Source organism: Maniola jurtina, chromosome Z (genome assembly GCF_905333055.1).
Source record: "Maniola jurtina chromosome Z, ilManJurt1.1, whole genome shotgun sequence".
Taxonomy (NCBI): Eukaryota; Metazoa; Arthropoda; class Insecta; order Lepidoptera; family Nymphalidae; genus Maniola; species Maniola jurtina.
Window position 1 is genome coordinate 10,871,728 of NC_060058.1, and position 15,316 is coordinate 10,887,043.

Consider the following 15,316-nt stretch of genomic DNA (forward strand, 5'->3'; position numbering starts at 1 on the left):
TCCTAAATAGTAATTGATCTGAAAATCTGTTCAAGAACTGTCATGTTTGACATCAAAAATTGGAGTTACCACTAACTGTTCCTACCTTAAGGAAATGCGTATCTTGTTTTTTTTTTATATCAAGGCGTATGAAATAAGTAATTCCAGTTCTGTACAAATATAATAATCGGGCTTAGCCTGAATCTGCAGTTGGTCCAATTTATTGATAACCTAAGAAGTACACTCGACTCTACCCAGCAAGTACCTACTACCTATAGTTAATTTTAACAAGCTTTTGATGACAAATTACTGCTTTAATGGGATCTCAACTGAGCCCAAGAGGACTAGCACGTAAGGAATGATTTTATCAAATTGCGATAAATAATTGACGTCCACAGCTGAACATAATAAATTCATAATATTATGACTCATTTCATGTCATCTGTCCACCTAGTGTGGGTCTGCCAATACTGCGTTTTTCGAGGTCCTTCAATTGCTTCAATTTATCTCCAGTGCATTTTAATCAATAAAAAATTTCAAAAGAAAAATAAAACGGACTTCAAAAACCAAAAACACTAAAAAGTAGAAAATAATTTATGTTTAGCTACACGTGTAATGTACCTAAGTATGAAGTCGAGCGAGCATATTAAAACAAAATTAGAAATCCAAGAGTGAAGCTCGCTCGACTTCATACCTAGGTACAATACACGTTTATTTTGGTTTTATTTTTCTTTTGAATTTTTTTTATTTCACAATTTTTAGTGGCCCCACTGTACTATAATGCTATGGCCAGTGAAAACCATACTGTTTACTAAGCTATTACACTGATCGCGAGCAATTTTCTCTTATCCATTGAGGAGTTCTGTTCTCCATCTCCGAAGATATTCATCAGATCTTCACCTTTATATGGGACTACCTGCACAGTATGCCCTTTCAAACAAAAAAAAAATCCAAATCAGTCCAGGGGTCTTTGAGTAATCGGGGAACATACATAAAAAAAAGAGCCCGACGAATTGGGAACCTCCTCCTTTTTTGGAAGTCGGTTAAAAAGTGACTTCAATACAGCTGTCAAACTAACGCGTGCTAATTTGTTTAGCTAACTAACGTGTTTATTTGTTTCGTAAAAAAATGCAAACTAACTATTTAAACTAACTTCCCGAAGTCCTAGAAACAGATTGTAACTGACAATGCAATATTAACTCGCTTTCTTGTCTTTCTGTTAGTTTGTTTGTTTGTCTATTCTATACAAATGCAATCGATTCTTATAGAAAAAGGGTCTTAACAGACAGACAGACAGATATAGGTATGGAATCCTAACACGAATCCAGGATAGAAGAAATAGAAGTAGAAGCGAATAAAGCACTATATTTAGTGTTGAAATATTTGTTTTAAAACACATTTGTCCATGTTACTTGTAAACGATCAAACGATCTGTCCTCGGGTGGTCCCATTTGTTTGAACCCGGAACGACTTTATAATAGAAGCTGTTAATTTTTAACAGCTTGAATTAGGTTGAGAATTAAATAATAGACAGTTAGTAAGTATCACCTTCTTTTTGAATATCATTTCAGCAATTACCTACTTATTTGATTTTCTTGCGTCTATTTTTTTAAATTGTTTTATTCAGAAACAAGTTAGCCCTCTACTGCAATTGCTTAATCGCTTGGCGGTACGCCTTGAGTGGTAGCTAGCCATGGCCGAAGCCTCCCACCAGATCAGACTAAAATCTATTGGTTGATAATGATGATGTTGTAGTGATTTCGATAAAAACTCTCCATGAATAGTCAGCCAAGACCTCTAAGGGATCTTTTCACACCTCCCGCGAGAAGTTTTACAACACCATCGTATATTAGGCGTGTTAGTTGCTTTTATATTGTTATGATCATTATCGTCCACGAGCGCAGCGGGCGGCGCGACATCCGTAGCTTTCTTCTCTCGCTGTTGTATTCCTCGCTACTGAGGGTCGTGACCCTTTTTAACCCCCGACCCAAAAGAGGGGTGTTATAAGTTTGACGTGTGTATCTGTGTATCTGTCTGTGGCATCGTAGTTCCTAAACTAATGAACCGATTTTAATTTAGTTTTTTTCTTTGAAAAGTGGCTTAATCGAGAGTGTTCTTAGCTATAATCCAAGAAAATCGGTTCAGCCGTTTGAAAGTTATCAGCTCTTTTCTAGTTACTGTAACCTTCACTTGTGGGGGGGTGTTAATTTTTTAATTTACACTTGTCATTCAAGACAATGTCAATCGTATGTGAAAATATATAAAGCTGAGTTTCACTTGTCCATATACCCACCTCGATTCAGGAAATATGCCCTAACGTTTAGGTGTTGTAACACAGTTTGCGAGATAAAGTTCTAGAAAAAAGTAGGTTCTATTATTTTTATGGTACATTAGAAGTGGTATTGTCATTATTACAACTTATCATTCTTCTATACATTTCGAAAGCTTTTTACACTGAGTGTCCGTAAGTGTCCAGGTTAGGTAGGGTATGCCCACCAGCCCCAGCCCTATGCATGTCGGTAATCATAGTATTATACCTTTTATTACTGTGATGGTGTGGTAAAACCGAGGGAGGTGTGAAAAGGCCCTCGCTCATGTCCCGGCGATGATTCAATCATTCATGGGGCATTATCATTTATCATCGCTAGCGAAAGTGTTAACTATACCGACTCCAGAGTTGTAACGCTCAATGGTGGCTTTTTTGTGTGCACCTTTTTATTAGGGATCCGTAGTCATACATAGAAACTTTGGGTGCATCCTGATTGTGTAATTTTTGTTAACACGCCCACATTGCTCTACCTACTTTTATCAATCAACGTCCAAAAAGGCGGTGGTTCTCAATCGGCCCGTTTTGAAAAAACACTAGAGATGATGCTCGCGACTTAATACGCGTAGATTTGAGTTTTTTAATGGATTGAGATGATGATGGTAACAAAGGTCAAAAGTCCCACCTCTCTCACACTCTTTATTGGCCAAAGACTATAGACTAGACTGATAACGGACCACCATGTTCTGAAGCATGTTTACCCATTGGTGTCGTTTTACCTAAAGTGCGTACTTATACTTATACACTCCAGTATATAGCCTGTACCGCTACGCGCATGTGTGTATCAATTTAGTTCACTTCTATTCTTTTTTAATTTTTAGACTAGTGCTTGGCTGCAATCAGACGTCCTGTTGGAATAACATGATGATGCAGCCTAAGATGGAGCGCGCTTGCCTAGAAGATGCCTATTCACTCTTGACTTAAAGGTAGGTACTCATATTATTAAAGAAAGAGAAAACTGATGCTGGAAGGGTGTTCCTTAACACTTTTTAAAAGCTTTATTGCTTTAGATTATAACATTTTTGTTATTGGACTGACTACGGAACTCTCTTTCATATTCTTCACGCTCTTGACCGAATTTTCGTTCCATGAACAATTTATCATTATGTCTTGACTTCTCATAGCTGCATGAGGATGGAACATACTTTTCAAACGCTACTATTGTGTGGGTTTAAGGTTGGTTGTGACTGGCACAGTCTTTCATGTCCTCTGTAAACAACAAGAATGGGTACAAAAACGTTTACATTTCGGCCTTTTTGACAAGGAATCTTACCACTTCAAAACAAAAATAAAACATCAGTTCTTTATTATTAGGAAGTATCTAAAGGCGTCCACAAGTGGTCAGTGATAAAAACATAATATCCTGCCACTAATTAAGTTATTTGCTTTTAAAATTTGTTCCATATCGCTAAGTCTTTAGGTTCAATTTTTAAGGATATATCATATTACTTCTTCCTTTCAGTATCGAAATCTAACTGAAATCGTATGCTTACGAATGATCAACCCTACTTCACACAATCCTGTTTGTCGTACTCCTAGTGTTTTTGTAAGAAAGCCAGAAGCTTCGTCAAGGAGGTCCTGAATAAAGTGAGCCTACAAGGCTGAGTGGAGCAAAAGTTGGAGGTGGAGAGCGTAGCGAGCCAGCGAACTGCGTAGTGAAACGACATTCGAGGGGACTGGAAGGGACCACGGAGCGATTGTTCTTTTATCGGATTCTTATTTCTTTTTAACCCCAAAAAGAGGGGTGTTATAAGTTTGACGTGTGTATCTGTGTGTCTGTGTACCTATCTGTCTGTGGCACCGTAGCGCCTAAACTAATGAACCGATTTTAAATTAGTTTTTTTTGTTTGAAAGGTGGCTTAATCGAGAGTGTTCTTAGCTATAATCCAAGAAAATCAGTTCAGCCGTTTGAAAGTTATTAGCTCTTTTCTAGTGACTGTAACCTTCACTTGTCGGGGGTGTTATAAATTTTTAATTTACACTTGTCATTCAATGATCTTTAGACACTAATAGACACTTTCATCAAAACTTGAACCTTAAATTTAAGAAAAAAATTAAAAGCTAAAAGCATCATCAGTAAACAATTTTTACCAAGAGCCCATTTGTGGAATAATCATAATCATCACAAACATATTCTTTATTTGACGAGTACAGGTACAAAAGGTGGTACAAAGAGTACTCATCTAAGTAAGTGATGATTCAGTCTAAGATGGAAACGGGCTGACCTGAAAGGGATATGACAGTTTTCAATAAACCCATATCCCTTTGGTCTCTATATGGAATCGTACCGGAACGGTAAATCACCTGGCGGCACGGCTTTGCCGGTAGGGTAGTAACTAGCCACGGCCGAAGCCACCCGCTAAACCAGACCAGAAATTTAGAAATTAAAAAATCCTGCCGGGAATCGAACCTGGGACCTCCTACTAACAAGGCCACAGCGCTTACCACTGCGCTAGGGAGGTCGAAAATATCGGGAATAAAATTCTACCTTTCGCACACATGGCGACACAGGAAGTATATCGCATTGAAAAACTTATAATTTATAGCTTCGATGAAGTAGTCCGAAAATAAACAGCCAGCGGGCGCACACGGTACCTAATAGTTTTGTTAACGACATCATAATTCAACGAACACTGTTAATATTTACGACAATTTTGACTAATTCGACGAACATCCACACACACATATATGAATAAATTAAAAAAACCGGCCAAGTGCGAGTCGGACTCGCGCACCAAGGGTTCCGTACTCGGATATTTTTTTCGACATTTTGCACGATAAATCAAAAACTATTATGCATAAAAATAAATAAAAATCTGTTTTAGAATGTACAGGTAAAGCCCTTTTATATGATACCCCACTTGGTATAGTTATGTTACTTTGAAAATTGAAACACGTTTTAATTTTTTTTTTATTTAAATTTTTTTAACCACAAATTCGCGGTTTTCAGATTTATTCCTGTACTTGTGCTATAAGACCTACGTACCTGCCAAATTGCATGATTCTGATGATGACGCGCGTACGTCACTGCCGCGCGGCGCGGCTGGAGAGAATATCGTGCGGGGCGCTGACGCGACGCGCAGTTCCGCTGCAGTGCAGTTCGAGTGCGTGGGCACCTTTAGGCATGCCGGTTTTGATGTTATTCCAGAATATAATCAAAGAATTCCTCAAGCATTGCGGTCGAAAAAAGTTGATACTTAATCTTTATTGGTGGCAACACCATAATTTTGATGGATCCCCATAATCCCATTAACGTATAATAATATGTTCAACGGGAATATTTTTATGGGGCGAATAGTTCCATAATCCGTTCTATGGTTATGTTGACACGCAAACGCGGGGTTGGAAGGGCCCTACTTACGTTAGCCAAAGTCAAAATTGAATTATTTTGTGTAGAATGTAGATATTATACAATTTTTAACCGACATCAAAAAAAGGAGGAGGTTCTCAATTCGTCGGAATCTTTTTTTCTTATGTATATTACCTGATTAATCAAGGACCCTTGGACTGATTTGTAAATATTTTTTTTCGTTTGAAAGGGTATACTGTGCGGTTAGTCCCATATAAATTTGGTTAAGATCTGATGAATATCTTCGGAGATGGAGAACAGAACTCCTCAATGAATAAGAGCAAATTGCTCGCGATCAGTGTAAAAGCTTAGTAAACAGTAAGGTTTTAACTGGGCATAGCATATTATAGTACAGTGGGGCTACTAAAAATTGTGAAATAAAAAAAATTCAAAAGAAAATTCTTCAAAAACCACAAACACTAAAAAGTAAAAAATATTTTTTGTTTCTACACGTGTAACGTCAGACGTTAGAGCTGTCTGAGACCCATCAGAACTTAGAAGCCAATCGTCACGCCTCTCTCAGAGCTGCAGAGATGTTACAGCAGTCTCAGCCCCGTCAGAGCTTAGCCGCTGACTGTAACACCTCTGTCAGAACTGCAGAGCCTTTAGAGCAGTCTCATGACCATATAACTTATATAATATATATCTTGTCACTATAGAGTTAATAAATTATTATACTTCTTTTAAAAAACGAGGAGGTCCGTAAGAGAATTAGAGTTATCCTTATTGAAGTGGCAATGAACAGGACACTTAATTTGATGAACCGATTGACGCTGGGGTCCTGACGTAGGTGCTAGAATAATGGCGTCCCAGAAAGCGCAGCGTTGAAAGACCTCGCACTAGGTGGACAGACGAAATCAAAAGAGTCGTAGGGAGCCACTGGATTCAGATGGCACAAGACCGTGGCCTGTTGAAGTCCCTACAAGAGACCTATGTCCAGCAGTGGACGTCTGTCGGTTGACGACAACGATGTTGATGATGATGATTCTTAATTTCGGTTTTTTTTAATTTCAGATACAAGTTAGCCCTTGACTGCAATCTCACCTGGTGGTAAGTGATGATGCATTCTAAAATGGAAACGGGCCAAACTGGAAGCGGTATGGCAGTTTTTACTAAACCCATACCCCTTCGCTTTCAACACGGCAACGCTGAATCGCTTGGTGGCAATCCTTCCATCTTTTACGTTAAGATCTCTAAATATTATTTATGTACATATGTAAATATAAGACTGATTGACTGACTGACTGATCTATGAATGCACAGCTCAAACTACTGGACGTATCAGGCTGAATTGGCATAAAGGTAGGTATTATGACGAAGACATCCGCTAAGAAAGGATTCTTGAAACTTTGACCCCTAACGGGGTAAATAGTAGACGCAATCGTGGGCATAAGCTAGTTTTTTTATAAACATGACTACGGAACCCAATGCGTGTTCTGCCACGTACTTGCCCAGTTATTAATCTCGAAGATCGTATCGTATTATAAAAGGGATTAAAAGTCCAGTGCTACCATAAGTTTTATTATACCGTCCTTTTCATTCACTGCCGTGAAAGGCATTACCTACAAATAATTAGGATCCAATGTCAAAACAGTCGCACTACACATCCTTCACGGAGTGCTGTAGTTATACACTATAGGTACACTAGACAGAGTGGGATTTTGAGATGGATTAATATAGTGCGTGCAAAACAAGTGCGTTATAGCGCCCAGCTAGTAACTTGAACATTGACGCGATTGTCTGGCGAATGGCGGATGCACGCGATTGGTTGATCAGTCGGCGCTAATGCACGTGATTGGTTGATACGTTGACTTTCGCTTCCCGGATTTGCCGGACATTATAATACGTAAGTAAAGTTTGTACCAAAACAGTTTCCTGCTAGGTTTGTGTATTTAATCCTTAGGCTATTAAGTACCTGCGCAAATCGCTATGTTGCAACTTCAGAAGGGACTTTGTTTTGCCTACTATGCCAAGGTCAACTTTAAATCGACTCAAAATTATAACTGGCCAAGTGCGAGTCAGACTCGCGCACCGAGAGTTCCGTACTTGGGTATTTTTTCGACATATTGCACGATAAATCAAAAACTATTATGCTTAAAAATAAATAAGAATCTGTTTTAGAATGTACAGGTAAAGCCCTTAATATGATAACCCACTATAGTTGTCTATCTTTGAAAATGATGCCCGCAATTTCGTCCCCGGGATGTACCTAAGCTATCTCTGTACCAAATTTTATCAAAATCGGTTTAACTGTTGGGCCGTGAAAAGCTGGCAGACAAACAGACAGACAGACAGGCATACTTTCGCATTTATAATATTAAGTATGGATTAAGCCAATAACGAAAAATTGCAATTATGTTAGTCACTTGGTATGCTTGCCTACTGCATGTTATCAGTGTTCTCCTCACTGACACATCTCAAAATATGACCCCGTGTAAGTAGACGCCAGAGTAAGCTCCCGAGTATAAAGAACACGAATAAATTAGAATCGTAATCCGTTGATGTATGTTCACATGTAGGTACTTACCACGGACAAAAAGTTGTTTTCCACTTTAGCCGAATTTAATATCTTTAACAGATCCTTTTTTAGGGTTCCGTGCCAGGTGCCAACGGCACCCTATTACTAAGCCTCCGCTGTCCGTCAGTCCGTCTGTTCATCTGTCTGTCAGTGGGTTGTATTTAGTGAACCGTAATAGGTCGAAACAAAATAACAACAAATAATTAAAAAAAAAACAAAATGGCCGCCATAAAATTAAAAATGTTTAAAAAGTTTCTTGTACGATGGTACGGAACCCTCCGTGTGCGAATCCGACTCGCACTTGACCGATTTTTGAGAACTCTATGTCATGGTGTTATAAATACAAGTTGGCAGCTCGATACAAGTAGGTACAGCCAGCTAGGTACATAGGTCTGGTGGGGGGATTCAGCCGGGCTAGTTACCACCATACCGGCAAAGCTGTGCCACTAAGCGATTTAGCGTTCCAGTACGATGCCGCGCAGAAACCAAGGGGGACGCGCAGCAGCGACGCGCTACGCGGTACGCGCGTCGCGTCTGGTGAGAATATCGTGCGGGGCGCTGCCGCGACGCGCAGTTCAGCTGCAGTTCAGCTCGAGTGCGTGGGCACCTTTACGCTTAATTGGAGAGGAAAGGGGAGTATTAGTCATGATTAGCAGCATGGCTAATATTCTTTAAAAAAATTAAATTCGGACTACATTTACGGGGACAAAACCGTTATCGCTTTTTGTATGAAAAACAACTAGACGATCCTCTTAATAAGGCCGCATCTTGCTGCTTCGGCGTAAAACAGCTTTTAAATACCTACCTATTCTTAATATGCAGAACCTTCTTGAATTCTTTCTTAGAAATTATTATACATTATCTATGAACAAAATTATTAATTAGACATTCAAATTGAGTATTGACTCAGCGGGAAATCAAATCCGAGACCTCCGTGTAGAAATAAGACCACCACGCACACCGCTGCGACAAAAATTATGTCGCGAGCCTATAATTCCCCTATGAAACTTTTTTGATAACTATGAAGGTAGGTACAATTCATTTAAATAGCGCTCTTTAGGGTTATGTCAGTATAAACTTAATGATTTCGTTCTCAAGTCATTATGGAAATGATTGAATTTAAATACAATTATCTTATAAATATCACATTAACATTAATTAACGAACATATTTGAGAACTTGTGAATATCTGGTCGATAAAAAATTTGTTTTTGCATAAAAACAAATAATGTGGCTTTATAATTCTCTATCATCTGTTATTACGATACGGAGGTACAAGTGTAATTTTTAGGGTTCCGTACCTCAAAAGGAAAAACCGAACCCTTATGGCTTATACGATCACTTTGTTATCTGTCTGTCTGTCCGTCTGTGGTGTCTGTCAAGAAAACCTATAGGGTACTTCCCGTTGACCTTGAGTCATGAAATTTAGCAGGTAGGTAGGTCTTATAGCTGAAGTTAAGGAAAATATCGTGATAAAAACCGTGAATTTGTGGTTATATCACACAAAAAATAATTAAAATGTGGGTTCGACAGGGCTTTACCAGTTCACTCTAAAACAGATTTTAATTTATTTTTATGCATAATAGTTTTGGATTTATCGTACAAATGTCGAAAAAATACCGATCCTCCCCTTATCTCCCAAGTTTACCAATCTAAAATCTGAAATAATTATGGCCAATAGGAATTATGTATATTTTACATAAAAAGTAAAACTAACGCTCTATCATACTTTTTTTTATATTAACAATAAACCTCCACTAACAAAGTTAGTTTTGCGGTTCGTTAACCAAAATGATTTTTACTGTTTAACTTCTTTTGTAGTACAGAACCCTCGGTGCGCGAGTCCGACTTGCACTTGGCCGGTTTTTCGAAATAATGTATGGCCCTTTCCATTGCCACTTCAGCTTCGTAATTTGGTGTGCTTCAGCTACTCTGGTTCTCCTGCGGATCTCCTCATTTCTGATTTGATCACGTAGAGGAACTCCAACCATAGTTCTCTCCATTGCATCGCTCGCTGAATGACAGAGCTTTCTGAGGCCCATAGTTAGCTTAGTGGCGATGTCTCGAATCCATAATATTATCATGTCATGCAACACGCACTGTTTGAAGTTCTTGGTCTTCAATCAGCGATGGTTTTTTTAACCCCCGACCCAAAAAGAGGGGTGTTATAAGTTTGACGTGTGTATCTGTGTATCTGTGTGTCTGTGTATATTATGTGTATCTGTCTGTGGCATCGTAGCGCCTAAACGAATGAACCGATTTTAATTTAGTTTTTTTTTGTTTGAAAGGTGGCTTGATCGAGAGTGTTCTTAGCTATAATCCAAAAAAATTGGTTCAGCCATTTAAGAGTTATCAGTTCTTTTCTAGTTTTCTTGTAGAAAAGAAGGTTAGATAACCGTTAGGTTCATAATATTATGTCAATTGACAAATGTCAAGCTGTCAAGATGGACGTTGCCTAAATACATAATTATTTATTTGAAAATGATGTTTTGGAAAACTCAGATACTTTGGATCGTCGGGGGTGTTATAAATTTTTAATTTACACTTGTTATTATTTATTCTCAAAGTAGGGAATGTATAGTAAGTCTGTTTTTGACACTGGTAAAAACCACTAAAGTTTACATGCTGCGTAAGATTGAACGATGCGAGTATACGCAGGTATACATTCATATTAACATCGTTCCCGCAATGATTAGATCGATTTTAATGATTCTGTTTTTAGGTCATTATTATTTAATCATTAATACAATCAGGTGTGAATCCTGCTGGGCAGATATTTATATGGGTGTTAACACTTTAAATTTTAATAAATTATCCAAATATAACATTAATATAATAATTTACTATAATACGAATGCGTATTAAAATGTTATCGACGATCAAATGTTGAATTTTGATAAAGTTTTCCAAAGATTACGATCTCTGAGTTGAGCCGGTATTCAAAATAATTAATATCTATCTATTTCTATCAAGCTATAAAATATACTTGTATTATATTATACTGCTACAGAACTGTAATTTCGGTTGGTACGTTGTAAAAATGGCTTAGTTTTCAAAAAATATTTCGGTTCTGTTTATTCAACCAGCGCTCAGCATTTTTTACCACAACATAGCTATGCTGAGTTTGCGACCTATTATTTGTTGTTAGATTTTAATTTAGATAAGTATAAGATAAGCTACCGTAATATACCAAATCATTATAATCTAGCAATACTATAATAGGAAAATGTCAATCCGAGTATCCCTCGGGAAAAAGTAAGTTTAGACAAGACATGTAATAATTACATCTCTCATTTATTTATTTTCCTCATTTTACCCTATTTTTAAAAAATGTTCACAAAACTAAAATAACAGAAATAACAAAAAATAAAATAACAGAAACAACAAACAATAAAATAACAAAAACAACAGAAAAAATAACAGAAATAACGATAAATAAAATAACAGAAACAATAAAATAATAAATAACAGAAACAAAAGAGAAATAAAATAACAGAAACAACAGAAAACTTAAGTAACGGAAGAAAAGAAAAAATTGAACAAAAATACGGTAAAATGGGTCCCACTAGCAGCGGGGTGGGTTGGACCCAAGCCGCCAGTGGTCAGGGCTCCACAGTGAGGAACCTCCTCACAATGCGTGCCGTCTCAAGAACCATTGCCTTTTGTATCTTATACCCTTGATCCAACATTTAAGCAACAGTTTCTTAAGATGCTGGTCGAAACTGTTCGCAATAAGACCGTGGACTGATACAACTATCGGTACAATAATCGCTGAGTCAACACTCCACATGGCGGTAATCTCGTGGGCCAGGTCCAAGTATTTCGATACTTTTTCCTTTTCAGCTTTCACTAGATTATCATCATGTGGAATAGTGACATCAAGAATCATTGCTCGACGCGCTGACTGATCAACTAGCACTATATCAGGTCTATTGGCTACGATATACCTGTCAGTGATAACCGACCGATTCCAGTAAAGCAGGGCACTGCTATTTTCAATAACTGACATTGGACCGTACATCTATATAGTATGGCACTTTAGTATCTACAAGGCCATACTGAAGAGCAAGTTATTGATGGATTATATACCTATGTTATTAATATTATTATTATTAGTATTTTGCGGTAATATTTTCACTAATTATAATTAGTGAAAATATTACATTGTATACTGTGGTTGTATTCTACAAGTGATTTGTAAAGAAATTGACGAAACGAAATACTTAATTAGCCAAATAAATTTAGGATAGGTACCTATTACCTACCTATATTAATTATTTATTATCAGCTATGCTATGGAGCGGGCTATGTTGGGGATCTCTCTGAGGGGCAAAATCCGTAACGAGGAAATCCGTAGGAGAACCAGAGTGACCGACATAGCTCAACGAATTACCCAGCTGAAGTGGCAGTGGGCAGGCTACGTCTGCCGCAGAACTGATGGTCGCTGGAGCAGACGTGTTCTAGAGTAAAGACCGCGTATCAGCAAGCGCAGTGTGGGACTATTTCCAACCCACTGGACTGACAACCTTAAGAAGATATTTAGGGAGAAGTGGGTGGATGAGGAAGGCGTGTATGGTGGCGCGCTCTTGGGAAGGCCTGTGTCCAGCAGTGACCGCAATCAGGATGATTGATTTCTATTAATATATCGTTATTCCTCTAAATATCCGTTAAAACATTAAACTTATGAAATTATTATCGGCGTGGCACAGGGAGACGAAGTCGCCGGTAACTCTTAGTAAAATATTATCATAGATCGACTGATATTGGCAAGATAACACAAAACATGCTAAAGAGTTGTTTTAAACACGTTAACGACAGGATTCCAAGAAAACCTCGCCTCGTAAAAAATACATAGCTTATCTACAAATCTATAATAATCCACAAGACAACTTATGTTTGTCCGTGCATTGGCCTTAAAAGTAACGGGATGTAATGCTCAATAAATAATTATGTTTATTAATTAGTTAATATTAGACGCAGATGTTTGCTAATTAACGTAACCTACAACGCAATAATGATTAGGCTATGTTGCTTGCTTTGTAAAATTGACAGATTAACAGAATAAAACATAGACTAGTCTCAAAATATATTATACACAAAAAAGACAACCGTTTCGTACCTACGTAGTTAAATGCAGTCCTTTTTAGAGTTCCGTTGACCTAGAATCATGAAATTTGGCAGGTAGATAGGTCTTATAGCACAAGTACAGGAATAAATCTGAAAACCGCGAATTTGTGGTCACATCATTAAAAAAAATATGTTTCAATTTTCAAAGTAAGATAACTATACCAAGTGAGGTATCGTATAGTGTGGTGTGTATTCTACGATATGTATACGTAATGTGTGGTTAGCGTCCACTGAGATTTTTGTCTGTGTCATTTCTACGCAACGGAGAGAGTGCTTTACTAACTTCTTTCCGTGGATAGGATGTAGAATCTATACCATAGATGATGTCCGCGACTACGCCCGCGCGGTTTTGGTTTTAAAAATTGCGTGGGAACATTTGATTTTGCTAGACGTTTTGGTGAGTGGACCACGTTTTAGAACACTGGACATTGTGGGACTGGATGACAGGTACAGGACTAGACATTTTGAGACCCTAGACGTTTTAGTAAGTGGACTATTTGATACTGGACGTTTTAGGATACTGGACGTAATAGGATACTGGGTATTTTAGGGTACCTACTAGACATCTAGCAGATTAGACTTGTCAGCCTTAGTCCACCTAAGTCCCCCTATACCCCTACGTCTACCTATGTCCCCCTATGTGCCCCTTTGTCCACCTATGTTGTCCGATGTCCCCTTATGTCCACCTTTGTCCCCCTATGTGCACCTATGGCCACTTATGTCCACCTATGTCCACCTTTGCCCCCTATGTCTCCCTATGTCCACCTATGTCCCACTATGTCTACCTATGTCCCCCTATCTCCACCTATGTCCCCCTATGTCCCCCTATGCCTATGTTCCCCGGAACCCTTATAGGATCACTTTGTTGTCTGTCTGTATTGTTGATTTATCGTGCAAAACGTGGAAAGTTATACCCGAATAGGGAACCCTTGGTGTGCGAGTCTAACTCGTTCTTGACCAGTTTTTAGGGTTCCGTACCAAAGGGTAAAAACGGAGCCCTATTAATGTCATTCTGTTATCTGTCTGTCTGTCCGTCCGTCTGTCTGTCCGGATCATGTCACAGGTCTCTAGCTGAGTTACTCACGAAATGAGTTACTAACCTGAAATTTTGTTATTTGGTGTAAAACGTTGACCCGAACCCAAACATTTAATTAGAAATCCAATTAAATTATTGTTATGGTTTTATGGAACACGCTGTATAAGTGTGGTACGTACCGTGTTAGCGTAGAAGGGGGGTTGATCCGCCGCGAGCGCGGGGAAGTAGGCCGCCATGCCCGCCGCGGCCGCCGCGTCGGGGTACGGCGCGCTGTACATGGACAGCGGCACGCCCGACGCTAGCCGCTGGTAGTTGAGGAACTCGTACTGGCACGAGCAGACCGTCTGCCCCGTGAGCGGGTCCTGGAATATAGGGCGGCCGGTGTCGCAGCACCGCGCGCTGGACGCGGCTGGGGAGCTCGGCCGCGCGGCGCCGCTCATGCCCGCCTGCGTCGGCGGCGGACTGTTGGAGGCTGTCGATATGGTGCTCTGTAAGTTGTAAATTTTGAAATGCCTTTATGGCGCGTTTTCACATTCGCTATTGCAAGCACATACCACACAATACATAGGTCAAAAGTAAAATGGAGGCCTCCGTGCGCAAAGCACAATCGCAACGCAACACTCGGTGCTATTAACCTTCAATCAAATAACTGTAGGGTATACTAACGGATGTTAATAATCAATCCATCCGTAATCTGTCGATAGTCACGTTGTATTGGGAATGTTTGACAAATAAGTAACCTATCGCCAGATTACAGATAGGATTTTATATTGATTTTATCCGTATGGCTAAAATCTATAGAGCAATATATACTTTGATTTTGCTCGGATTTGAGAGAGTTAAAACGAGACATATGTATGTCAGTGTCATATCTCTGTCTCGTTTTAATTAATGGTCCGAGCATAATCAAAATAGGTACGCTCTATACATTTCAGAACTCTCTCAGTAATAAAAGTAATACAGCGGTTGTATATTTACACA

The 15,316-nt window shown here is 38.8% G+C and overlaps 1 protein-coding gene across 1 annotated transcript in view; it reads right to left on the reverse strand.

The window, feature by feature from the left end:
- The window catches only part of LOC123880437 (homeobox protein caupolican), a 129,416-nt gene that overhangs the window by 62,095 nt on the left and 52,005 nt on the right, over window positions 1–15,316 (reverse strand). The window contains exon 2 of the mRNA XM_045928564.1: window positions 14,515–14,823. Coding sequence (XP_045784520.1) covers window positions 14,515–14,823 — 309 coding nt within the window. The remainder of the gene's footprint in view (window positions 1–14,514; window positions 14,824–15,316) is intronic.